Below are 27,447 nucleotides of genomic sequence, written 5' to 3'. Positions count from 1 at the left end.
TGGTATCTTTCTGGTATTTTTGGCTCACCCTTTCCATAGGTTCAGGCAGAAACATTCCCCCATATCCTCCCACAATGCCTTGATCCCAACTGCTGGGGACATCTGCTAGGCCTCAGTATCAGAAGTCTGTGGCTGAATACTAGGATTGTCAGACCTAAAAGATCTGAAAATGTGCCTTTGGGAAGGGAATCCAGCCCCAAGAAATTTGGCTTGGAACAGCCTTTGTTCTTTGCTCTGGTGCTTCCAGATTGGGATAGTTTATTTAAAAATGACAATACATCAACTAAGTTTGCAACTTCTCAATGAACCACATGTGAGTGTGGTTTTGAACGGTGCCCATTTTCAGACTGTTTTTCTGCCATCAAAATATGTGAATCCTCATCCTTGATGCCTGCATGAATAACTACTTGTATTTCCTCGGGTCTCATGTGCCATCAAATCTAATCCAAACCTCAGTTTTCGAAACCCTGAAACCAAAAAAAGTATTTCCTGGTGAATGTAATGTGCAGAGGCAACAAGTGCACGCTTTGTAATTTGCCCCAAAAAAGTGCTTATAATTTCTTCTTTGAAAACTAAAGCATTAGAATGCCAAAGCTTTCAGCGATGGAAAAGAAAACCTTGTGGTGCACCCATGCTGTAGAATGAGTCCACTTTAACTTTAACATTATTTGCTATGGGGTCATGGGGGCTGCAGTTTGGGATCATGAGGGATGCCTCACCAAACTACAAATGCCAGCACTGCATAGCACTGAGCCATGGCCATTAAATTAGAGATGAGGTCCCTCAAAATATTTGGCAATCCCTGCTGTGGCAAACTGGTGGCGTGGGGTCGCATCCTTGTCCAATGTGTGCCCAAAGAAGGCAATGCAACTGCCAACAGGCTCCATTTCAAGCGGGAGGGTGGTCTGCACCCGTGCCCATCTTGCAGCCCCCCCCCCCGGTTGCTGTGAGACGTCTTCCACCTCAGTACGGCTCTCCTTCCACTTCCCTGGTGCTGTTCCGGTTTCCCCGCTGGCCCCAGTTCTGGACGCCGTCCAGAGCAGCTTTCCGGATCGCTTTCCTTCTCCGTTCCTTCCCTCGATCCGAGAGCCAGTGTCCTTTGCCCAGAGCTGCCTCTGCAGCAGCATCAATGGCAGGCCCCTCGTTTCATGCTCCAGTAATTCAGAAGTGGCTTGGTGGGGAGGACAGGCCCTTTTCCCAAAGAGCCTCTGCCTGGTACTAAGAGGAGGAGGAGGAGGAGGAGGAGGAGGAGGAGAGCCTTCCTCCCTCCCTTCCTCAGTTTCCAGTGACTCAGAGCTGCTTTCCCCGGTGGCAGGAAACCCCATGTGGCTGCGCTCCCCATATGTTCCCCATCTCATGCACTCCGTGCAGATTGGAAGGAGGCTGGGAGCTCCTGCACCGTGTGCTTTACTCTCCCTAATAATGGTAACTGGGGTTGCTGAAACTCCCGACTCCAGGCTCTCTGACATCTCACAGGGAAAAACTGCAGCATATTGCTTTTGCTTGAGCTTGCTGGGAAGGGCAAGATCTCACTTCCCTTGCTCCATCTCTCTCCTGCTGAGTTAACCTGCATGCCAGTTCCTATTCCCCTCGCTGCGCTGCCAAAGAGACTACGGGAATGCGGACACAGCAAATAGCATAAAGAAGGTTCCATCTCTTTCCCCCTAGTGGTCGAATCACCTGTCCCTATTATTTCCAAATTATTCTTGCTCAGGAACACATCTGGTTATCATAGGTAAAGGTTTCCTCCTGACATTAAGCCTAGTCGTGTCCAACTCTAGGGGTTGGTGCTCGTCTCCATTTCTAAGCCGAAGAGCCGGCATTTTCTGTAGACACCTGCAAGGTTATGTGGTCAACATGACTACATGGAGCACTGTTACCTTCCCACTGGAGTGGTACCTGTTGATCTACTCACATTTGCATGTTTTCGAACTGCTAGGTTGGCAGAAGCTGAGACTAACAGCGGGAGCTCACCCTGCTCCTCAGATTCGAACCGCCAACAATGGGCTTTTTCCATCCCATTTCCTCCCCACTCATGCAAAAAACCCCTGTCATTTCTTTTAAATGTAGATATGCATAGTTTTAACTCTGTTTGATTTTTCTGTTGCTTTAACTCGATATTTTAGTGTGTGTTTGTCATTTAAACTATTTGATCATGGAATGCTTTTACGTTGTTTTAATTGCATGCTTCTCTGGTATCTCACAAGGGAGGGCAGGATGGAAATATTTTCATAGACTCATAGAGCTGGAAGAGACCACAAAAAAGTCAAGACAATATGCATATAAATAAAAGGCCAGTAATTTAAAGTGCCTTATGATTCTTATTTTCATGAAATAAGTGTCATCTGAGGAAACCCAGAGCCAGGGTTTTCTGAATGATGGATTGATTGGCAATCCCACCAGAATAATGCCAAAGCCTTTGAAACCCACTATATTGGCCTGTTGTTAGGATGTGCAGGTATGCCTCCTTTAGGTCCATTACGCACCACCGTAATGCATGCCGTCTCACAATAATGCATCTCACTCTGGCAGACATACGCGGCTTTTAAAAGTCCCGGCAGGGGAAAGCCATTATCTCATATAGGATGAGCAAGAAGGGAACATATAGAAGCAGGATTAGGGCTGGTGGAAGCTGCAAACTGTAAAACGGGCTCCATGCTGGAGGTGAGGGTGCCCATTGCTGTCAGCCAGGTGAGTGCAAGGAGGGCCTCCCTAAATGGGCAAATCAACGTGTTTGCTCCTCTAAAGTGGTCCAGGGAAATCTTGATCTGAGTGAGGGAGATGCCCTTTGCCAGACAGGTGAGGAATGAGAGGCACGAGTAGCCACCAGCCTCTGCTTTGGTTTGGGATTGTCCCCCTTTGCATCCTTAATTTGAGCAAGAAGGACCCAGGCAACTTGCTGGAACAGATCTGATGTGTGTTGATTACAACTTTAGGACTTGGATTGGATTTTTTCTGGGGTTTGTGTGTATTTAAATGTCATGTGCTCTCAAGCTGACCTAGCAACACCTTGCTCTCCCTTCCTGTGTTTTTCTTCCCATTGGGAAGAAAATGAGGGGCCCTATCCTAGTGTTTGTTGCATCCTTCTCATTATATAAAGTAGATAAGCTTTACTAGGATCGGACCAGTGACTCACCTGACCAGGCATCAGCAGCCTCCGCTCTTCTGGCCATAGATGTAGTTTGCTGGCTTCCTTTCTACAGTCACATTAGCAGGGTGACTCCATGCCAGGTTTTAATTTGAAATCCAAGGTATTGAGCCTATTTTAGGGAAACAGTCTGGGAGCTTACTGAAAGAGGCATCAGGAGCTCCATGGGTTTGCTTCTTGCTCCCCTCCCCAGGTGTCTTGTTTGAGCCCACCTCCTCAGACACTTGAGGTTCACTTACAGCAGAAGTGTGAATCATGTCTCCCTCCATAAATTGTTGGACAATGCCTCCAGCCATGGAAATTGCCAGCGATTGGGGAGTGGGAGTTACGTTATTCCCTACCCAGAGTTACGGGGAGAGACTAGCAGAGGCATGGATTTGGGATGTGTCTTCCGGGGAAATGGATGGCAGAAACCAGGCAGCTCAAATGAACAAGGTGCTCCATTGGTCTTAGCTTATTGTGTGATGAGCTGCCCAAGACATTTGTTGGTTGTGGGTGTTTTAGAGAAGCCTAGAAAAACTTTATAGAATCCGACACTCTGAAGGAACTGACCAAGTGCCTCTAGGAAACCCACAAGCAGGGTACACAGTCAGCAGCCGTCTCTTGCATTGACCGCTGCTACCCAGTGGCATTGTCTGCTCCGAAACATTGAGGTTTTGTCTCCCCTTGGTGCCCAGTGCATCCTCTGTTGGCCCCTCCCCATTTCTTCCGCCAGTCATAGGTTTTGTCAAAGGCTTTCACGGCCAGAATCATTGGGCTGTTGTGTGGTTTCTGGGCTGTATGGTCGTGTTCTAGCAACATTTTCTCCTGATGTTTCACCTGCATCTGTGACTGGCATCTTCAGAGAATGCCAGTACAGGTGCAAGCAAAACATCAGGAGAAAATGCTGCTAGAACGTGGCCATACAGCTACCACCATACAACCCCCCAGTCCTAGATTTTCAAACACACTTCTCCATGGTAACCAGGGCTTGTTTGGCAATGATGCAGGTATTGTTTGGCTGACATGGTCCCTTCTCCTCGGTTTCCCATCCAGTCCACTAATGTCCTGTCTGTTTTGTTCTTTCTTTCCACAGAGCCGCTCATCTCTGGAGAGCTGCACCAGCTAGAAGGGCAAGATTGTTGGCAGCTGGCAGCGGCCTCTAAGGCAGGAACCCACTGACTCCCTTTGCTCATTCGATTTGCTTCTTTGTCTGCCGGATCGTGTGCCTCTCAGTGCGCCATGGGGGTCCTGTGAGCCCCGGGAGTTTGGCAAGGCCTGGCGTCGTCAGGCGCTGCCCTCCCCAGACCATGTGGCGCTCATTTCGGTGCCCACCACTCCTCTCCCTCTCTCTGCGTGCAACCTCCACGGTGGCCTCTGCGGCTGGCTGGGAGGCCCGCCTGGCACTGTGGGTGCTCAGCTTTGCAGCAGCCGTGGTGCAGATGGAGAGCCAGGCCTACTCGCCCACCGTCAACACGCACTACGGGAAGCTGCGTGGCCTGCGAGTGCCGCTGCCCAGTGAAATTCTGGGGCCCGTGGACCAGTATCTGGGCGTCCCGTACGCGGCACCTCCCATTGGGGAGAAGCGCTTCATGCCACCGGAACCACCCCCATCCTGGTCGGGGATCCGCAATGCCACCCACTTCTCCCCGGTCTGCCCGCAGAACATCCACACGGCTGTGCCGGAGATCATGCTGCCCATCTGGTTCACCTCCAACCTGGACATCGTGGCCACCTACATCCAGGATCCCAATGAGGACTGCCTGTACCTCAATGTCTACATTCCCACCGAGGATGGTGAGTCCCCGAAGGGGCGCCGGCCGGAGAGGTGTGCCACCCTCTCCCTCAGCAGTCGGTCTCATGTGGTTGCCGCATGCCCCCCTCGCCCGACGACGCATGCCTGTCTTGTCTGTGGAGACAGCGCTTCTCCGCTCCTCCTCTGGCAGCGCCATCCGGCTCGCTTTGCCTGCTCCTCCCTGCCTCTGCTTCACTTTCTTGCTCTCTGGCTCCCTCTCTGCCCTCCCCCAGACACTTTGCCCCCATGCCATGTGCTGCTTCTGCCCATCTCGCCTCTTCCCCCCCACCCATGGCATCCTCATCCTCATCAGCATTGTTACGGGCTCCTCTCTTTGTGTTGCGAAAGATGAGAAAACTCTCCCGTCTGGAACGCAGGTCTTCACGGCAAACTGTGGGGGTGTCAAGGGGCCAGGTGTGGCCTCTGTGGCGGTTTCGGGGGCAACCCTTTCCTTGACCTTCTTCTTCTTCCCTGCTCCCCACCAACTCTGTTTCTGAAGTGTCTTTGTGCCATCTGGGAATCAGCTGGGAAATGGCAGGGGGAAACACGCTTCCTCTGTCTCTCTGTCTGTCTCTCTCTCTCTTGTGCTGGGACCTTATCACTTCTGGAGCTCTTGGGCCAAACTTGCACTGGGGGGCCCTTCTCTCTACACTCTCTCAGCCAGGAGTGTGGCACATGGAAGGGAACAGGCCCCCCGCCTGGCCCACGTGAGCCAGAGCACTTGCTTGCAAGCTGGGCCCCTTGGGGTGAGGCTGGGGGCCACTTTTTTAACACTTCCTTTCCAGGGTTGGGGGGCCGGCCCCCTTCAAACCGTAAGTACCAAGAGCCCCCAAGGTGTCCCTTCGGCCTCACCACAAGGGGAAAAGGGGAGCGGCGAGCCTGGCCTACAGAGACAGTGGGGACGTTGGATGGACGGACGGGGGCCTCTTACCTTCACAGCAGCACTGGGGAGAGCTGGGGACCTCTTCCTTTGGGATGAGGCGGGGGCTTCACGCTTAGGATGCTCCCTTTCCTTTCCCCTCCTTCTCTCCCTTCCTGTCCTAACTCCTTCTCCTCCACCTGACCTGGCTCCAGATTGTCCCTCCAAGAACAGCAGCAGCAGCAGTTCCTCCCCTGAACCCTTTTCCCCTCTTGCCCCATGGAAAGGTCAGGGTGGGAGGGGGGCATGGTGTGTCTGGGGCAATTAAAGAGGGAGGGAAAGGGAGGGGGAGGGAGGGAATGCCTTGGGGAGGGGGTTGCGGTCGGGGGAAGAGGGTGGGTTGCATGCCCAGGCCGCCGGCTGGAGCCTCCTGTTATTTTGTAGTCTTTTATTCATTTTACAGTAAAACGGATTTCCAAGGAATGCGCCCGAAAACCCAACAAGAAAATATGTAGGAAAGGAGGTAGGTAGCGGAGCCGGGGGTCAAAGGGGCCTGGCAGGAGGGGCGCAGAGAGAGGCCAGGGAGAGAGCGGCCCCACGCCATGCCAGTGCCCTTCCTTTGCGCTTGGGGCGCTTCCTGACTGTTGGGGTCCCTCCAGAGCCCACCTACTCCAGCCAGGGCTGCCCTTCCCGGTCCAGGAGCAATGTCCCCCAGGCGAAGGGGGTCTCCTTTGCTCTCCCGCCACCCCCCTCTGCATCCCAACCATCCCTGGCACCACCGCCTTGCTCTCTTCTCCCCTTGCTTTGCATAAAATGTACTGGGACACCCAGTTCGTTCCAGGTTAGTCAGGAACAGCAGCATAGCAGGGTAACCGCCTTGCTTCCAAAGTCCTCCAAGCAAAATGGTGCCTGGCACACATACTCCTCCACTGCTTTGCTCCTTTGTAGGGCTTGTGGCAGGGACAGGGTTGCCATGGGAGCCTCCCTGCCGTGCGTTGCCATCTCCGTCTGTGTGTAGCTGCCGTTTCCCACCTTCCTTCCAACAAACCTCCGCACTGGGCTGCATCTCTGTCTTTGCCCTTTCTCATCCTCCTCTCTGCCCCAAGTGCTTCCAAAGGTGGGCTGGGGTCCCACTCAGATGACACTGTGAAGCAAAGGACAATTGAGAGAGGTGATGGGCATCCCCTTGTTCTTTGCCCACCTGCCCAGAAATGGACGCCCCAGTCATAATAATGTCAGGCAGAATCCCTCTTTTCCCTTCAGTCTTTGGTGAAGGGTTTTCTGTTCTTTGCAAAACCAGCAACCTAGTCCTGAACTGGAACTTGGAAGCTTCTTTCCTTCACTTTCTCTTATTTGGTGTTGCCGGCTGGCATCTCTCTCCTGACTTTTCTGCATTCCAGGATGGTTTTGCCAGGGCAAGGAGCTTTCCGTTGGTAACTGTGGCATGTTGGTCTCTAGGGAGGAGGCTGCTTTCCTTGCTCCATGCCAGCAAATAGTCAGTGCAGATGAGGCTGCTTTCCCTTGCACACTGCCAGAAAATGATCGTGTCAAAACCTCAGCTCCTCACCTGGAGGCTGCTTGTCTATATAGAGTAGAGAAGGCAGTCGTAGGCAATGCCAGCTTGTCTCTGATCCTCCAAATGGGCACAGAGTCCCAAGGCTGTCTGGAATGGCTCACACTCCCTGTTCTCTTCCTCCTTGGCAAGGGCTTTGGCCGTGGGATGGATAGAAATGCGGCCCCTTCAACCGGGCCCCAGCAGTCCAGAAAGCCATGTTATCTAGCCAGGTGTGCCCAAGGGCAAGAATACCTATGTATGTCTTTATGTGAGAGGATGTAGGGAGGACCCCTTTGGAGGTTGCACATGGGCAGAGCTGAGGCTTCTCAGCACAACAGCATTTCACGGCGTCTATGCAAGAGCATCAGCAGTGACTTGTGGTGATGGCTTGACATGCCTTGCAAGCAGGAAATCCCTTTTTTGCTCATCTCTGGCCAGGGGTTTAATCCGCCCCTCGGTTGCCATCTCCCAGCCTGGCCGAGCATCTCCCTCAATCCCTCTCTCCCTTCTGCCTTTCTTTCCTCCCAGGGGCTGGCAATGGCCCTTAAGGGAAGGAAGCATCACACCCTTTGCCTCTCCCTTTGCTTGGCCTTCCAAGGGTAGAACATGAGGGTGGTCTTTTGGCATGTTGGCGGAGAGGAGAGGACAGTTTGAAAGCCCAGCTATGTTAAGATTTCCCCCATTGGGTCCGGCTTGCAGGAACAGGGAGAGAAAGGAGGAGGAGGAGGAGGAGGAGGAGGAGAGAGACTCGGGCAGCCCGGCATCGAAGGAGGGGGAAGCGCCGGTGCTCCTTGATGGGGAAAAACGCAGCCTTTCTGCCTCGGTTGCCATGGTGATGGCGCAGTCCCGGAATCCGAGCCACGGCCGGAGACAGGGCCTCATTGTTTGGTCCAAAGCGAAGAGGAGGAGGAGGAGGCCTTGGTTGGGGCCCCTGCCGGCCTGGTCCCCCTGCTTTCCCTTGCCTTGGGACATGAGATTTGGGCTCCCTTTGCGCTGAAGCAGCTCAACTGTCATCGCCTTCAAGTGGCTCCCTTCTGGGCCCTGCCTGAAGCATGTCTGTGTTTTGCAGGGATGGTCCTACCCTTAGGCAGAGTTGGTTCCCAAGGCTGGTGGGCCCTCAGCTCTTTCCCCCATTGAAAGATGGGGTGTGTTTTTGCCATACAGTGCCCTTGTGTCCCCAAAATACTGGGCTGCCACCATTAAGTAAGCAAAGGGAAGGATCCCCTTGTTTGGATCAAAGGACAGTTGCTCTGCCAGTACATCGAGAGGCGGTGGGCACCCCCTTGTTCTTTGCCCACTTGCTCAGAAATAGGCGCCATGGTCATAATGTCATGCAGCATCCCTCTTTTCCCTCCAGTCTTTGGTGAAGCCAAAGGGGTTTTCGTTCTTCGCAAAACCAGCAACCTAGTCCTAAACTGGGAACCTGGTCCCTTCAAGCAGAAGCTTGTGGCTTTTCCAGGAGACGGCTCCTCCCGAAAGGCCCTCCGCCAGCTCTGTTTGCCAACCAGCCAGCCTTTATTTATTTATGACATTTATATCCCGCCCTTCTCACCCCAAAAGGGACTCAGGGCGGCTTACATGGGTGGCATTATTCCATGCCTGAACAACAACAATTAAAAGCAATTAAACAACAGTTTAAAACAACATTAAAACAACATGACTATTGTGCATAGATCCAAATCAGATAATCATATTTATCAATCCAAAGCCAATTCCAACCGTATTGCACAGATAATTATGCTAGGCCAAATGCTTGCTCCCAAAGTCAAGTTTTCACTTGTTTGCGAGGGAAGGGGCTGATCTAATACCACTAGAAAGGAAGTTCCACAGCCAAGGGGCCACCACTGAGAAGAATCACTGAGAAGCTTTTGAGATAAGCTCAGCCAGGGACCTGGGAAGCGAAGGACCCCTCAGCTTTTGTTTGCAATTGTGAGGCCGGGTTTGCCCAGGAACTAGGAAGATGTCCTTCAGGAGGTGGACATAACAACAGAATATCCAGAAGTCAAGGATGAATCACTCATACTGCCCCTGACTGTAGGTCTGATTCTGCCTGTGGCTCCTTCCCACGCCCTGGAAAGGATGAAGGGTGCTCTCTTATTAGAATACCTTTGAAAATACGTAAAGTTAGAATACCTTCTCCTATAAAAGCGCCATTTACAAGTTGCCTAAAGGGACAGTTTGTTTCCCCCCAAGTTTGAAGTGAAACATTTTTTCCTTTGAGGGCATGCGTCGCACATATGATTTATGCGCAGGGTTTTAATCCATGGGTTTTTCAAAAACCTTCTGGAAAAGCAGGGATTAGGAGAGGTCTTGGTTTTCCTAAGAACCCAAGTAGTAGGTGCTGCCAGTCAGAATAAGTGACGGAGCCTTGGTGGTGCAATGGGTTAAACCCTTGTGCCGGCTGGACTGCTGATCTGAAGGTTGGGTTACTGACCTCAAGGTTGCTGGTTCAAATCTGCGAGATGGGTGAGCTCCTGTCTGTCAGCTCTAGCTTGCGGAGACATGAGAGAAGCCTCCCAGCAGGATGGTAACATATCTGGGCGCCCCCTGGGCAGTGTCTTTGTAGACAGCCAATTCTCCCACACCAGAAGCAACTTGCAGTATGTTCTCAAGTTGCTTCTATTATGATTTTAAAAAAGAATAAAATGAGCCTCAGCCAGCAGTAAATGGCTAATGGCTTGAGGTTCATAGTCTGACATTTGGGTGGCTCGGGATAGGAACCTTTGGGTGGTTGAAGAGAATTTCATGCCCTGCTAGGAGCACCAAAGAGGATGATGGAGCACCAACTGTGAGACCCAAAACGTACTTTGCATTAGTGGCCAAAAGGGGCATTTAGAATTGCCTGGCACTGAGTTTAGAGCTTGAAATACGAACTTCCCATAGGCAATAAATGGGGAAACACAGCCATACTCTCATTGTGCAGTCGGTGTCACTTGCCCTGGTCCCACTCGCCCTGGTGCCAACCATTGAATCGCCTGCTACCAATCCTGCCTTGTGCATGTGAGCATGCTCACACTGATGCGCATGCATGCACACAGCCATCTCTCCCTCCCATTGGCTGACCAGGGGATTCTGGGAATCATGCTCCAAAAAGGAAAGGAAAGGAAAGGAAAGGAAAGGTGGGTGGTTCCCCTGCCGCAAGCAAAAGGAGGCCTGCCAACTCCATCCAATAAAAAGGATGTGTTTCAAAAACCATTTTCCTGGTCCTGGAATAACCCTACTCCTGAACCCCATAGAAGAAATCCCACCCAGAGAGGAACAGGATGTTTATTTATTTACTTATTTATGACATTTATATCCTGCCCTTCTCACCCCAAGGGGGACTCAGGGCGGCTTACATGGGTGACATTATTCCATGCACGAACAACAACAATTAAAAGCAATTATGTAATAGTTTTAAACAAAATTAAAACAACATATGTAAACATTAGACAACTATTGTGCATAGATCCATAGCCAGGTAGTCATATTCATCAATCCAAAGCCCAATTCCTAGTTTTTTGCACAGGTAATTATGCTGGGCCAAACGCTTGCTCCCAAAGCCAAGTTTTCACTTATTTGCAAAATGGTTGTGCAGGCAGTGGCACAAGGGGCCCGCAGCAGAGAGAAGAGGGGTGGTCAGGAGGGCCCCCCAAAGCGAGGCTTTGCTCCGTGTCCCCCGCTTTCCCTTCTCGGGGCCCCGCTTACCCTGGGAGGGCGGAAGGGGGCCTGCCCCCCAGGGCCCCCACCCTGGCCCCTCCCCCAGTGCTGCTTCTGGAGGTCAGAGGGCAAAGCGGTGCTGCCTTGGCGCTGGCGGAGGCCCCACGACACACACAGGCCCCAGCGCTGTCCAGGTAATGTGGCCCCCCTTTCTCTGCAATCACGCTATTTTTGAATTCTCTTTTGTTTCTTTTTCTTTCTTCCTGTTTTCTTTTCTTTTTTGTTGTTGTTGTTGTTGTTTTCTTTTCTTTTCGGTTTGTTTCCCTCTTCCTTTTTTTCTTTTTTCTTTCCGTTCTGTCTCCTCGTGTTTGGTCCCCAGGCTCCAGCGCTAAGAAACAGGGCGAGGACTTAGCGGATAATGACGGGGATGAAGACGAAGGTATTTGTGTGCACCAGGTGGCTGTTGCTGCATGAACCCCTCCCGCCCTCCCACTCCCTCTCAATCTTTCTCTCTCTCTCTCAATCTCTCTCTCTCCTTGCCCTCTTTCTCTCTTTCCCTCCCTCTTTGCCTTCTCTCTCTTTCTCTCGCTGTCCCATGCGCTCTTCATTCGCTGCCATCCCAGGAAGCCCCAGCTCTGTGTCTTTCCTGTCGCTGAGCCGGTTGCATGGGATGCCTCTCCGAGCTTCGGACGGCTCTCTTTGGAATGGGGTGGTGGGAGGGAGGGACGTTGCCACTGCCCTCTTCCATCACCCTCCTCCAAGGCTGTTGTGGAGAGAGGCACAAAAGCAAGGCAAAGGGCCACGGGGTTCTTCTTTCCCTTTGGTGCCCATCGCCCACTGCCACACATACAGACATGCTGGCTTACGGGAGCTTTGCACATGGCCCAGGTATGGAGAACCCTTGGCACATGCCACTGCTGCCCGTTCTTAGCCCTTCCCCTCCATTGGTCCCTTGAATTGAAGTTCTTCTTTGGTTTCCTCCACCTTCTGCCATGCTGCCTAATGGGAGCTTTAAGCACGGGATGTGCACCACTATTGCCGGTGTGCCTTTCTTCTTTGCCGGTGTGCTTGGCCACTTGCTCCTTGAGTCAAGCCAAGCCCCGGCTGTGACTGTCTGTCTGTGGCAGCCTGACAACCTCTTCCGTCAAAACCAGAAGGGCCAGAAGGGCTTTGGCCTGGCAAGAGGAAGCGAGCATGCTTTCTGGTTGGTTGCCCCCAGGGCCAAGAGGGGGAAACATGCCAATACCGGAGCAGGACCCTCTTTGGGAGCATGTGGGAACATGGCCACACATGCAAACACTTCTGAGAATGGCCCGGAGGGAACTCTCAGCACAGGATTCTGGCTCTCTGGGGAAACTGAGTGATGGAGGACAGGGCTGTGTGCCCCGGGGCCAAGCAAAGTCTGGCATGGCTTTGGCAGAGACCAGGAGGCCCCTTGGTCATCAGCAGGGTTGGCGGGAGAAGGCAGAGGCTCTGCGGCTCGGATTTCCCAGCCAGAAACAGCTCCTTTCCCAGTTCGTCCCCCTCGTGTCCCCTTCGTGTGCCATTGTTATATGACTTCAAAAGCTATGGAAATAATTACCAGCAGTTGCTCTATAACAGTGGTTCTCAACCTTTTTTTTTTTTTTTTTTGACACAAGACCACCTGACCAGGGCCCACTTTGAACAGGGACCATTCTCCCAACATTAGTACCAAAAGGGCTATGAATCAATTTTTGGACAACTTTAGATTCAGTTTGGTTATTTGGAGTGCTGATTGAGAAAATTGTATTGGATAGACTACATCAGCTTTAGTTTCTGACTCAGAATATTTGTCATTTAGTAGTCACCATCTACTCGCCCACAGAAAACTATATTTAATAATCTGGAGCTGATGTGGTCTATCCAATGTAATTTTATGAATCAGCACCCCAAATAACCCCAGGAACAGGCCTAAAAACAAAGACCCCAAGGCGCCCCTGCTTCCAGGTGCCACATGGAATGGCTCTGCTCGAAGGGAGGGAGGAGGAGGAGAAGCAGCAGTCAGGAGGCTTGTTGTCGGCCTTTCGTGGGTAGTCAGCCTTTCCCCTCCTGACATCCCTGTTGCTTCAGCACTATAAGAGGGTTTTGCAAGACCAGTCACTCTCATTGCAACGTTGTAGAAATGGTGAGGACGCGGACCATATTTTAGTTCTTGGGGAGCACTAGAAGCCCCTGATGCTGTGTGCTGAAATGAAGGCCACAACCTCCTCTTCTGCTTTTAAAAGGCAGCTCCTCTCTCCCCTGCTTCTCAGGATCAGGATTTAGGGAGGCATTTGCCCTGATCAATGGATACTGCTTTTACACGGGAAGATGCTTAGAGATATGTGACCTTAAGTGAAACAGCCGAGCTGCGGATGTTGCTAAAAATACCAGGGGAAGCCCAGGCAGGCCTGTCTTTTTCCTTCGTTCAGATGGTGCACAGTGGATCTCGGGAGCAAGAAGGGGCTGGCTTTCTCCTAGAGGCCAGAGCCCCATCTGGCCCAGCTCCCATCCCTCGGTGTCCTTGCCCTTCTGACCAGTGCCAGGTGGAAGGGGAAATGGTCATGAGCCTTTGGTATCACCGAGGGCCCAGAGATGTAGCTGTGGGAGGGAAGCCCTCCTGAAATATTGGGGAGAACAACCTTGCACCAAATCTCCCATATCTTAAGTCCTCTCTGCAGGCAGCTCTTCCAAACCAAGCCTGCAATGAACCCTCAAAAAGATGTTTTTTGTTTAAGTGTCTACAATTTGACTCCCAACTTGTGTGCTAGTCCTGTTCTTGGGCTTTCTAGGCAAGGCTTAACCTTCATAGAACGTATGCTGTGGCCTCTAAGGCTGAGAGTGTGGCCTCCTTGGGTCCAGCGCTTAAACCGTGAGCCATGCTGCCAGTGACACAAAGAAGAAACCCTTGTTCTCTGCTTAGGCATTCAAGTCAACTCTGGGATTTTCCCAGGCAGGTTTCTTCAGCCATGACTGCCATCTAAGGCTGAGAGAGTGTGACTTGTCCAAGGACATCTAGAGCCTTTGCATGGCTGAGTGGGGTTTCAAACTCCAGTCTTCCGAAGTCATAGGCTGGTATTCCATGCTGGTTGCCTAGAAAGAGTTACTCAGTGATCAACATCTTCCCTTTTGATGGAAGCTAAACCATCAAAGCAGCAGCCCAGTCGAGTGTTGGCCCTTTACTGGACACCCTAACCCCCTCCAGCCTGAATGAGCACCCACAGCTCAGGCTTTAAAGGAGCACTTTGGGGTGCTGAAGCTACTTCATAGATAAAACTGGCCAATTGGAGACCTTTCAATCTGGTCAAAATGTGGAACAGATTCACTGCTGGACTGACTAGAGAGTCACCAAATGTCACTGCCTTGACCCATCAAACCTAAGAGCCTCTGTCCTCTTGCCCTCCTTTTTGTGCCTCCCTTAGCATTTGTTAAGAAGATATAAGGGGTCTCTTCACTCTCCTTGCCACACAGCTAGCATCAATATCTCCAGATCGCAGTATTTGTGTCCGGGTCCTGTCTCTCCCTTCTCCCCTTGCAGACATCCGAGACAGCGGAGCCAAGCCGGTGATGGTCTACATCCACGGGGGATCCTACATGGAGGGCACGGGCAACATGATCGATGGCAGCGTCCTGGCCAGCTACGGCAACGTCATTGTCATCACCCTCAACTACCGCGTGGGCGTCCTGGGTATGCATCCTCATGCTTTGCTCGGCTTCCTTCCTGTCCTGTCTTTCAGCAAAATGTCTCTTTAGGGGTGTCTGTGGCTGAGCCGAGTTCAACAAGAGCCTATGTGAGGCTTCCTTTGCCTTTTTGTTTGTTTGTTTGTTCTGAAAATAATTTAAATTAATTTTTAATTATTATCCCCTCCCATCCCCTCCACCCATCACCCGGACCACATACTACTTCTATATCTTTATCCATGAGCACAATTTTCTTAATTTCTGTACAATACTCAAATTGGCTTTGCCGCTTTTTATACATTCCATATAAACTATAAATTTATCTTTGATTCCTCTTGTTTTGCACTCATACATAGCATCCCGAGTTATCAAATTAAACTTGATCGTACAGGTAGTTATTCCAGTTTCCATAATCCATTTTTTCCATCTTTCTAACCCTATGCCTAGCACTGCTTGTCCTGTTAAAATTGTAGCTTTAAATAATGTCTGATCTTTTACTTTGACCTTGTGATTGCGTAAAACTCATTATCATCAAATCAATGTTCACTTGAAGTGATAATTTAAATAGTTTTCCATTTTCTTTAATATTTTTTTCCCAAAAGGCTGTTACCTTTGGTCATTCCTACCACATATGAGCAGACCGTCCTTTGCTAACCCATTGGATTTGTGCCATTCAAAGAAAGCACAGCCAGGGTCTGTTTCCCCCAAATGTGTGCCCAGGAGCATTGATGCCTACAGTCCTTGCAGCAATAAAGGGAAGCATCTTATCCTGGGCCCTTAGCTATGGCCCCTGCGCTTGCATCTTTTGCAAACAGCACAGAGACAGCAAGCAGACCCCCCTGTTGCCAGCAGGAGGCCTGAGAAGCTCTTGACCCTCACTTATCTGCGAGTCCAGTATCAATGACTGCCTTGAATATGTCCTTGCATCCTTTTTGTTTTGTATATTTGGAGCATATCTTCTTAAGGAGGGATTGCCAGGATCCAGGGAAGGAATATGAGTATTGCCCAACGGTATGTGGTGTCTCCTGAGTAGTGAGAGCTATAGCTGTTTGTGGAGGCAGGGGCTTGTCTATGTAAGTGGATATCCCAGCAACATACACACCATACATATTTTCACTTTTATTATGTGTATGTGCGTATATATATATATATATATATATATATATATATATATATATTCAGTCTACACTGCAGTTCCCAGCATCCTGGCTGAGGGAGACTTCTGGGACTTCCAGTCCAAGCAGAAAAGCTTTCTTGCTCAATATCTTGCCTTCCAGCTCCATCTCAGACCTGCCTCTCCTTCGGCCTCTCAACCTCAGAGGCAGCTGGCCAGAGTGACAGGCCTGGGAGCCAGTGTCTCGTTCTGTGCCTCTTGGCACGCCTGAGAGCAAATATTGATCTGCGGTTAAATATTGAATAAATGTGTTTACCCAGCTCCTCCTCCTCCTCCTCCCTCCGGCAATGCCTGGCGGGTGCCGCTAATGAGAGGCACCAGAGGGAGTATATCCTTTCCTGGTTGGTGGGCAGCTAAAACGCTGGTGGGAAACAGACCTATGGGATGATTCAAGGAGCAGGATGGGGGCATCGATGCCAGTGTCCCTCCTGGAACAAAGCTTCACCATAATGTGACCATAACGTCCTCTTTCCTTGGAAACATTGACATGCCTCTGCTTTCCCTGTCTTGATTCTTCTGTATGTCCTGGATCTATCTCTTCCATACCAGAATGGAATTATTCCCCTTATTGCAGTATCCGTCACTGGTTCCTTCATGTGCCTGCATTTGTGCCAGACTGCCCTCGGAGCAGTGGTTCTCAACCTGGGGGGCCCTCAGATATTTTGGCCTTCAGCTCCCAGAAATCCTAACAGCTGATGAACTGGCTGCAATTTCTGGGGGTTGCAGGCCAAAACACCTGGGGACCCACAGGTTGAGGGCCACTGCCTTGGAGAGCCAAGTTGGGAGCCCGAAGGCAAGGGCTGTTGCCCAAAGGGGCTTGCTCTCTCCTGGATCTCGGGATGTTTCCACATCTTCCTGGGGGTCCTGCTTGGCATTGATTCCTGACCTGCAATCTCTTGCCCCACAGGGTTCCTGAGCACGGGTGACCAGGCCGCCAAGGGAAACTACGGGCTGCTGGACCAGATCCAGGCCTTGCGCTGGATCAGCGAAAACATCGCCTTCTTTGGTGGGGACCCCTTGCGCATCACTGTCTTCGGCTCTGGCATCGGTGCCTCTTGTGTCAGCTTGCTCACCCTCTCTCATCACTCCGAAGGTAATGCCACATCCCCTCTGAAGGGGAAGCACAGTTTGGAAATGTTGCTTTGTGGGGCCCTCCAATTTTTCCCACTGGAGTTGGAGGCAAAACTAAGTAGCTTGGTCCTATATTTACCAAGCACCTTAGGACATCATCCCACGCGTTTTGTGCTCACTTTCCATGCGCCTCAGAAACGGAGTCCCTCAGAGGCCATTATAAGGGCATTTCTGGTGGAACTCAGTTTCTGCAGAGCATGGAAAGGGAGCCCTAAATCTGTCTTCCAACGGGAGAAAGTGGCAGAAAGAAGGGGGAATGCAGACCTCGATGCAGAAAGGAGGCAGGTGGCTGGTCATCACAGAAGACAGGGAAAGGCAGGAGGGAACAGGGTAAGATGCTTTCCCCTGCTTTCCTTCGCTCATGGGATGAAGTCCTTGGTCTCCGCCAAGACCAAAGAAGGAGCAAAATCACCCCCTCCTACTAATCCGGCATTTGTGTGTGTGTGTACACATGTAAACACACATATTTATACCTTTAAAAGCTAATGGTTGGGATTCTGCCCAGCAACGGAGGCTTTTGGTACATGTTGCTTCAGCAGAGTTCTCCAAATGTCCCCTTCTCACTTGGGCCTCAGTTGTGTTCCCAGTTCTAACTGAGGGAGGGCCAGTTAATCTGTTGGGCTGGCCTTTATTCAGTGGGTCTGCTCTACTGGGAATTAACTGGAAAGGAGTCCAACCTCTGAATCTTGGATCAGAATTTGTCAATGGCTTTGATATCCTAATGGCTCATCGCCATTGCAGAATTGGTTCCTGTGTGTTAGTATTCCCCGCTACACAAGAAGTAAGCGTCAATGTCAGCAGTGAGTGTTCAATGAGAGCTCTGGAAGACGGAGGTTTGAATCTGTCCTTTGCCTGGAGACCTTGGACAGGCCTCATTCTCTCAGCCCACACCGTGGCAAACCTCAGTGGTAGAATTGCCACAGACCAGTGTGGGAATGAAGACACAAAGCCCTAACATGCAGCGGCCTTTTGCCTTCCATTCTGCAACTGGCATCTTGAGGAAGAGAAGAGTGCATTTTGCTTCTAAGGCATCATTGCGCAGCAGCAGAGACATGCCTATTTGTGGAACGCATACATGGAAACCAGGAGAAATGAGCGAGAGGGGGCCATGCATAGCAGGGGCAGGCGCTGCCATTAATCAAGGGCCTCTCTTGCCTTGAATGCCGTGATGGGGAAGGGAAGGCGGGGGCGCATGCATGGTGCTTGGAAACGCTCCCCCCCCCCCTTGCATCCAGGCACATTCTCTCCGTTCTGCATTAAGAGTCCCCCTGGATCCTGGTCTGCAAGAGGGAGGCCTCCCTCCCAAGAGATGTTCATTAACCAGCGAGCGAATGAGCGTACACTCATGTGCTGGTTCTCTCTTGCGGCTGCCTCTCTCTCTCTCCTGCTCCACATCCCTCCCCTCCTTTCTTTGCTGCTGCTGCTGCTGTGCAGCCTATAAAAAGCTCCCGGCTCAAGAAGCAGGAGACTGACTTGCCAGCAAATGAAGCTGGCAGGAACATGCAGGGCTGCAGCCACCCCCTCAGGGACAGACCGGCGCATAAACCGGCCTCTTTGGAGGCAGCCAGGAGAAGAAGGGAGAGAGGGAAGGATTGGGTTGGAAAGGAGGCAGATCTGTTAATAAAGGGCAGCCAGCCCCTGGGACTTTGCGGGGAAGGCAGCAGGACCAGCTGGCTTTCTGCTACTGCTAGCTTCTGTTCCTGCTGTTATGTGACTTCGTTCTTCCCTCCAAGACTGAGAAAGTGTGAATTGCCCACAGTTCATGGCTGAGCAAGGATTCAAACTCAGGTCTCCCCTCTGACTTTTGTGGCCTCTGAGTCCCTTTTGAGTCTCATTTTGAGAGAGGAATGTGGGATACAAATAATCATAATAATCATCATCATCAGACTGATAGAGTTTTGGAGCACAGTGCTTCTGACCTCACGATCGTGTTTAAAAACAAAGTATGGATCATTGGTGTTGCATTTCCAGGTGACAGCACGATTGAAGAGAAGCAACTGTATCAAATCATCATCATCATCATCATCATCATCTACTAAGAATAATAATAATAACACTATGTAACGCGATTCAACCAATTCAACATTTTATGCCACAAAAAAGAAGTTTCTGGAGTATAAAAACTACCTTCAAAGTAAAGACCGCACAATTAAACAGGAACTAGACCATTTTTCAACTGTTGTTATATAGTATAGCAATAATAATAATAACAACAATAATAATAACAACGACAGTAGTAGTAATAATAGTTGTTGTTTGTTACCTGCCTCATCATGGTTCAAGGCAGGGTACAACACAGTCAAACATATCAACATAGAATACATCCAACAAAACACATCACCACAAGATCTATACACCAAAACACATGCCCCAAAGATCAAAATACAACCAAAGTAGAATGCAAATTCAAAACTCATGGTTCAAAACTGACTGGGTAGTAATGCAATCATCATCTTTATCTCTGGAGCCCCCGGTTAAACCCTTGTGCTGGCAGGACTCCTGACCTGAAGGATGGGTTGCTGACCTGAAGGTTGCCTGAAGGTTGCCGGTTCAAATCCAACCCAGGGAGAGCGTGGATGAGCTCCCTCTTATCAGCTCCAGCTCCATGCGGGGACATGAGAGAAGCCTCCCCTCCCACAAGGATGGTCAAAACATCCGGGCGTCCCCTGGGCAACATCCTTGCAGATGGCTAATTCTCTCACACCAGAAGCAATTTGCAGTTTCTCAAGTCGCTCCTAACATGAAAAAAAATCTCTCAGACAGGACCCCAAATCCCTTGGATTTAGGGTGTCATTTCCAAATCATTTTCCACCCACAAACTCATGCTAAAACAGCCAAAATACTTCATTCCGATGCCCAAGTTTGCCCTGCTTTCTCCTCTGTTTGACTGTCTATTAGGCCAGACTGGGACTGGAAGCAACACAATGCAACATTACTTGTGGAAAACACATTGGCAGGGATAAGCCCAACTTATTATTCAGTGATGCATCTTTCTGCCAGAGGATGTTTCCCAACCCAAAAGAAACCTTTCTGATACAAAGGGGACTTTTAGGAGGGGGTCGAGGAGGGCAAGAAGACCCTCCCCATGAGGCCCAAGGTAGGAGCCCAAAGGTGCTTCTCCCGGGGAAGAGAAGCCCACCGGAAATGCCAAGGAGGTTGCGTGACTGGGATATGCTCTCATTGAGAGGCACAGGGCTGTCGATGCCAAATCCAGCATCACTGCTGGGGATGAGTCACTACCCAGGCAGGCAGGGATGTGCTCAGTGCATGCATTCACCCATCCTTCTTCTCTAAAAGGAACCAGGCCTTTTGAACCCAGAACTCAGGCTCTCAGTTGCCACCATCTTCTGCCAACTGAAACATGTGAATGAAGGCTGGGAAGAGAGCGCCTCTCAGGTGCATTTGGGGACAAAAAGGAGAGACCCAGATGTTCATTCAGTGAGTCTTCGCTGGGCATCCCAGTGAGGGTCTTCACATCAATCACACTACTGCAATGGCAGCAATCTCTCAGTCCCACCTCCATCGCAAACCCAGTTGGTGGGACATAAGAGAATAGGGCCTTCTTTCTCGATGGTTGCCCCTCAACGCTGGAGCCCCTTCTCCCCAATGAAGACAGAATGGCCACTGCCCTACTGTGCTTCTTGCACTGGGCAAACACTTTTTTGTTCAGACAGGCTTTCAAGGTCAAGTCAGGGGTGCCGTGGTTTTAGCTTTGAGTACATTTTAATAAGTTTTTAAGGATCTTAACTGTTTACATTTTAATGCCCTTAATATTTAACTCTATTTTAATGCAGCGAGTTAAACCACTGAGCTATTGAACTTGCTGACCGAAAGGTTGGCAGTTCGAATTCGGTAAGCGGAGTGAGCTCCCGCTGTTAGCCTCAGCTTCTGCCAACCTAGCAGTTTGAAAACATGCAAATGTGAGTAGATCAATAGGTACCGCTTTGGCAGGAAGGTAACGGCGACACATGCAGTCATGCCGGCCACATGACCTTGGGGAAGAAGTAGTAGTAGTAGTAGTAGTAGTAATAATAATAATAATAATAATAATAATAATAATAATAATAATAATAATGTAATGATATAACAACAACAACAGCTGTTGCTGTTTTTAAATTGCTTAGATTTTAGCTGTTTTTTTGTAAGCCACTCCGAGCCCTGGGGGAGTGTTTTTAAGTTTTTTTAAAGATATTTTAAAGATGTTTTTAAATTGTTAGATTTTAGCCTTCTTGTAAGCCGCCTCGAGCCCTAGGGGAGTGGCGGCATATAAGTTTAAATAATAATAAATAAAACAATACTATGTAACAAAATTTGAAAAGCGTTCTGTTCCTGGTTTGAAAATGTTATTTCCTGTTTAATTGTGTAGCACTTACTTTGAAAGTAGTTGTTCTCCTCCAGAAACTTAATTTTTGTGGCTGCCACAAACTCTGTTGAATGGGTTGAGACTCGATAAGATATTCATTGAAAAACGATAGCAAAATGTCCTGCAGGATGTCCCCCCGGAAAAAAACAAAGTCCTTGCAGTTTAATAAACTTTGTCCATGTTTTAATGATAGAAGCAATTGGGAAATGATATTTATAACCTAGGAACAAAAATCGTGTTACATAGTGTAATAGGCAGCAAAGAAGGTCAGCCAGGTGTGCCTTGGTGAAAAGGGGCTTTGTAGTTTGGGCAATGGGGGAGAGAGGGCAATTGAGGGCAAAGGGGACTACAGATCTGCATCCCGACATCATTTTGCCCATCAAAGGGGGAGCGGAGAAGGGAGAAGAGCAGGACTGGCCCCGATCCTTGCTCTTGCGAGGGGCCAAGGCGAAGCCCCCTTCCCTGCGGCCTCAGCTGCATTTCCTGGTCCCCTTTTGTATCCGGAGCCCTGCGGAAGAGAACAGCCTTGGCGCCCGGCCCGGCCTTCCCTTGCCAGCCCCAGGGCCTTTGTGGCCCGCTTCCTCAGCCCAGCCTGCTGATGTTCCTTCCAGCAGAAAGGCCCCTTTGTGCCGCGGAGGGGGATGCGCAGCTCTGCCGAGACGCCGTTGGCACAAGCGGGGCCCAGCTGGGCAGGAAGTGAGGGCTGCTGCTGCTGCTCTCCCTGGCACTGCCTTGCAAGGGGTTAACTGGGAAGAGGTGTCAGCCCCAGGATGCTGCCCGGTTCAAGGCAGAGGCCACGCTTAGGCCCCCCTCTTTTGGTGGGAATGGCGCTCTGGCCTTGCTTGGCCATTGCTCCTACTGGCACCTCAGCCATGGGCTGTCTGTTTAGGCGCATGCGCATGCATTCGCAAAGAGAGATTGATGCTAATGCCACCAGCTCTGAATGCCCCACCTTGCACTGAGGAGCCAGAAAAAAGTAGAAGATTCTAAGGTGGTTCTGCTCATAAATGAGACAGCCTCTGCCTTCTGTTCTCTCCTTGTTTCTGCTGGTGCAACTTTTGCAGCAAGCAACAAGAGAGAGGTTGTCTGGCATCTTTGGGGGCAATTCACACTGCACAGTTATCCCACTATCATCCAACTTTAACCTCCATGGTTGCATCATCCTGGTTACAGTAAAAGAGGAACTGAATTCTGCTTTTATAACCTGTAAGGCAAAGGCTTACTGGGTTTATGTGCACAGATATTCAATATGGTCCCTATCTAGCAAAATACGCCCTCTTTTGGCATTTTCTTTGTCCTCCAGATGATTATATGGAATTCTCTGAAGGACCTAGTGATGCCTAGAAAAGTATCCTCTCTGTGATGTTCACTAGAAGCTGTTCATTTAATAGGGTTCCCTGTTACCCACCATTTCATGTATCCACACCAAAGTTCTGGAATGTATTCCCTGTGAATCCCACTGTATGATCAAGAATAGGACAACATAAAAAGCCCTGCAGGCATGACCACTGTCACACACTTCCCGCAATGGGGCCTCGCCAAACCTGGCAGCTCCTTAAGACCAGAAAGTGTGGCTCCTTATCACTGTCCTCCACAAATATGACCTTGCAGGGCCTCATGTGGTGCTAATCTCTGGCATTACTTGTGTCCCACTCTCCACTCCAGGTCTCTTCCAGAGAGCCATCATCCAGAGTGGCTCGGCGCTGTCCAGCTGGGCAGTCAACTACCAACCGGTCAAGTACACCAGCTTGCTGGCCGACAAGGTGGGCTGTAATGTGCTGGACACGGTGGACATGGTGGACTGTCTGCGGCAGAAGACGGCCAAGGAACTGGTGGAGCAGGACATCCAGCCGGCCCGCTATCACGTGGCCTTCGGCCCAGTCATCGATGGGGACGTCATCCCCGACGACCCAGAGATCCTGATGGAGCAGGGTGAGTTCCTAAACTACGACATCATGCTGGGCGTCAACCAGGGCGAGGGCCTCAAGTTTGTGGAGGGGGTGGTGGACCCTGAGGATGGGGTCTCCGGCAGCGACTTTGACTACTCCGTCTCCAACTTCGTGGACAACCTGTACGGCTACCCAGAGGGAAAGGACACACTGCGCGAAACCATCAAGTTCATGTACACGGACTGGGCCGACCGAGACAACCCAGAGACGCGCCGCAAGACCCTGGTGGCCCTCTTCACGGACCACCAGTGGGTGGAGCCCTCGGTGGTGACCGCCGACCTCCATGCCCGTTATGGCTCGCCCACCTACTTCTACGCCTTCTACCACCACTGCCAGAGCCTGATGAAGCCGGCCTGGTCAGACGCGGCCCACGGGGATGAGGTGCCTTACGTCTTCGGGATCCCCATGATCGGCCCCACTGACCTCTTCCCCTGCAACTTCTCCAAGAACGACGTCATGCTCAGTGCCGTGGTCATGACCTACTGGACTAACTTTGCCAAAACCGGGTAGGTCTCTTCCAGCCAGTGGGAATGGGGAACAGGGGGGTTCTTCTGTGGGTTTTCAGGATTGCGGGTGTGGATGTCTTCAAGCCGCCTCTGTTCATCGGAGGCCAAACAAAGGTAGAGGAAAGCCTCATATCTCTCCACCAGACAAAGAGGAGGCAGGTTGGTGCTCTCCGAATTTTGGACTGCAACATTCTTGAGTCACAGCTATAGCAGTCGGCAATAATGGGACCTCTTGTTTCAAAATCTAGTGGGCACCACGTTGCCTATCATCAGTTCATGCTCAGTTGGGGTGGGAAACTCCTTGGGGGCCCGGGGACCTTTTTTCCAAATCTGTCTTCAGTCTCTTCCCCACAGCAAGTCCAAATACCTCCATTTTCCTCTGCAGGAAGTCACCATTTTGAGGGGAACCTCAGAGGAAGATAGAGGTGTTTGGAATATTATAGGGTTCTGTGATGCTTGTAGGGGTAGAGTGGGCATGGGACTTAGTGGTAGTCACATATGGCCTGCAGGCTGCAGTAGGCTCGCCCCTCTGCTCTAGTGTTTTAGTTAAAGAGTCCACATGTAATGAGTTTAATGAGTTTCAGCATTTCAGATTGGGTGCCAGTTCCATTCTCCTCAGAGGGTCAAGTTGTCCAAGACTTGCTGTGTCCCATTGCACCCCACATCTGGGGTCATTTTCCCCTCAGCAATGCCAGTGCCACTCATCCCAGAGGTTGCCAGAGGACTCATTGTAGCCTGTTGCTGATAGTGTCTTCCACCCCTTTCTCTTCTAGGGACCCGAACAAGCCAGTGCCACAGGACACCAAATTCATCCACACCAAGGCCAACCGCTTTGAGGAAGTGGCCTGGTCCAAGTACAACCCCCGAGACCAGCTCTACCTGCACATCGGTCTGAAGCCCCGTGTACGGGACCATTACCGAGCCACCAAGGTGGCCTTCTGGAAGCACCTGGTGCCCCACCTCTACAACCTTCATGACATGTTTCACTACACATCCACCACCACCAAGGTGCCGCCGCCGGACTCCACCCAGAACTCACACATCACCCGGCGGCCCAATGGCAAGGCCTGGAGCACCAAGCGGCCGGCCATCTCCACCGCCTACACCGGGGGCGGCGAGGGCTCCCAGGAGAAGTGGAACCCAGAGCAAGATGGGGCCGGCACGCTTTTGGTGGAGAACCCACGAGACTACTCCACTGAACTGAGCGTCACCATCGCTGTGGGAGCCTCCCTCCTCTTCCTCAACGTCCTGGCCTTTGCCGCCCTCTACTACCGCAAGGACAAGCGGCGCCAGGACACCCACCGCCAGCCCAGCCCCCAGCGAGGCGCTGCTGCCATCGCCGCCGCAGCTAATGCCAACGACATCGGCCACGCGCCGGAGGAGGAGCGGCCCTCCCTGCAGGCCAACCAAGCCCACCACGGGGACTGTGAGGCAGTGGCCTCCCATGACACCCTGCGCCTGGCCGCCGCCCTGCCCGACTACACCCTAACGCTGCGCCGCTCACCAGACGACATCCCACTCATGACGCCCAACACCATTACCATGATCCCCAACTCCCTGGTGGGGCTCCAGACCTTGCACCCTTACAACACCTTCGCGGCCAGCTTCAGCAGTACGGGGCTGCCCCATTCACACTCCACCACCCGGGTATAGCTCCCCCCGTGAACACAGCCCCCTCCCTTCCAACCCTCACCGGAGGTGGCGTGGTGAGTGGTCAGACATCTATCGAACACCACGCGCCATCCTCCCGGGCCTCTCACTTCCTCGCAGTAGGGGATTTCATTTGTATCAAGTGCTCTGACTCTCCCTTGAGCTGTCTCGGCGGTTGCAGGGAGCACAGCCCCAAAAGAGGGACCCTCTTCTGCCCACCCCCACCCCCCAAAAAGAGGCTCAAGCCACTTGAGTGCCATTCTGAACTCTGGTTCCTTCTGAGCCTCGCCAGATAACGTGCAAGAGGTTAACCCAACAGGTCTCCCCTCTCCTCTACAGCAACCATATGGAGGGGGAACCCCATCGCAACCCCTCAAATGCCACTCGTTTCCTCCTTGCCACTCGAGACTTATCAATCCAAGTGCCATGCGGGGAGGAGGAGGTTAAAAGCTATGTTGCCATATCAAGGCCCATTTGCGGGGAGTATCTTTTGTGGGCCCCATCCCACCAAATGGGGGAAATTGTTGCAGTCCAGTCCTGGGCATCCCAAAAACCCCAGTGCTGGATCCTGCGTGTCACTTGGGCTTGGTGCTGGGCCCAACAGATGCTCTCTTGGTGCCCCTCTTCCCCACCTCACGATCTTCATGTCGCAGAGAAGAAGAAACAATTTTTTTCCTGTCTGTCTCCTTTTTTTGTTTCTTCCTTTCCAAAAGACTTTTTTAAAAAAACAAAGCAGATCTTTAGTTCTTTAAACACTAACGGGAAGATGCCGTGTTTTTGTCCTTTGTAAAGATTTTAAACTAAGTGTTCTTGATAAAAAAAAGCCAGTTAGAGACACGTATGTACACACAGAGACACACACAGACAGCCCACATATACACACACAAGACACAGACACACGCATCAGCCCCGTCTGCGCTGTGGGCCCCTCCACTGCGGACCTGTGTGCCAAACTGAGAAACCAGCAAACGTCCTCTAGAAGGGGGCAGCCGCGGCAAAGACGACAGCCGCAACCGAGACCCTTTTGTATTTTTTATACGCCCCTCCGCCGCCATTCCGACCTGTCCGTTTGTGTCCGTCAACCCACCCCAGCAGAGGAGTGGAAATGAGCTGGATTGCTGTCCCAGACACCCACAGTGCCATCCCCAGTTCCCTTTGCCATCTGCTGTGCCAAGTCTCCTGTAGGTTAGCCCTTCCTGCAGCGCGGCCAACGGGACGCTCACTGCCCCCTTCTCTCCCCATTCCCATTGCCTGAGTCCCACAAAAACCTCCTCATTGTTGCCGTGCCTCTGCGCAGAGCAGCATCTCTGTGGAGCATCGCCAGCGCCAGAGCAGCATCTCCGTGGAGCATCACCAGTGGTGGGCAACATGGGAGAATGGGCAGCTGGGGGCAGAAAGGGGAGGAAAAGGGGGGTTGCCGTGGGCCTGAGAGCTGTCTGGGCGAGGAGGCGATGGGGGCATTCTGCTCACGCACAAACCGGACCTGGGAATTTGCTGCAAAAACAACATGATTTTAAAGGGAGTGGTGAGATGGGTGTTGGTTGGAGGTCTAGGTGCAAACAGGCCTTGATGCTGAGGGAGAGGTCAGGTGTGGGGCTGGTAGTGATAGAAAAGGGGGGGCAAGAGGTTCAGGAATCAAGGTCTGGGGGTACAAAGGCCAGAAACTGGTCAATGGTGAGTATAGATGGTCTGGAGAGGATCAGGAGGACCCACGACACAAGGGCAGGTTGCAAAGGGACGGGCTGGGGGACCAGAAAGAAGGAAGGAAGGACCCTCTGCCCCCCAAATAGGCAGTGGCTATGGGAAGAATAGAACCAAATGGATGTTGTCCAACTGGCTGGGAGGCCTCCAAGCTCTTGTCTTGGGGGGCTTCTTACAGCTCTGGTCCCCGCTTTCCCTTCCAAGGGCGATGGGACAAGCGCAAGGTGAATGATTCTGGCTGAGAATGTATTTAAGCTGTCCCGACTCTCGCCTGAGCAGTGGAAAGGATTCCAAATAAAGTGGAAGGGGTATTTTTA

General features: G+C 51.3%; 1 protein-coding gene across 5 annotated transcripts in view; it reads left to right on the top strand.

Moving 5' to 3' along the window:
* Positions 1-27,447, top strand: part of nlgn3 (neuroligin 3) — a 39,301-nt gene extending 11,854 nt beyond the window's left edge. For 2 of the 5 annotated variants that reach the window (XM_008121756.3, XM_062963647.1), the window contains exons 2-8: positions 4,224-4,924; positions 6,245-6,304; positions 11,355-11,414; positions 14,514-14,663; positions 16,738-16,923; positions 22,990-23,779; positions 24,553-27,447. In XM_008121756.3, coding sequence (XP_008119963.1) covers positions 4,438-4,924; positions 6,245-6,304; positions 11,355-11,414; positions 14,514-14,663; positions 16,738-16,923; positions 22,990-23,779; positions 24,553-25,432 — 2,613 coding nt within the window. In that variant the 5' untranslated portion in view covers positions 4,224-4,437 and the 3' untranslated portion in view covers positions 25,433-27,447. Of the gene's footprint in view, positions 1-4,223; positions 4,925-6,244; positions 6,305-11,354; positions 11,415-14,513; positions 14,664-16,737; positions 16,924-22,989; positions 23,780-24,552 lie in introns of those variants that run through there. The other 3 variants (NM_001291389.1, XM_008121757.3, XM_008121758.3) reach the window with 3 other exon arrangements.

This window comes from Anolis carolinensis, unplaced genomic scaffold (assembly GCF_035594765.1).
Source record: "Anolis carolinensis isolate JA03-04 unplaced genomic scaffold, rAnoCar3.1.pri scaffold_12, whole genome shotgun sequence".
NCBI lineage: Eukaryota > Metazoa > Chordata > Lepidosauria > Squamata > Dactyloidae > Anolis > Anolis carolinensis.
The sequence above is the reverse complement of the archived record's forward strand: the minus strand, read 5'-3'. Positions and strand labels throughout refer to the sequence as shown.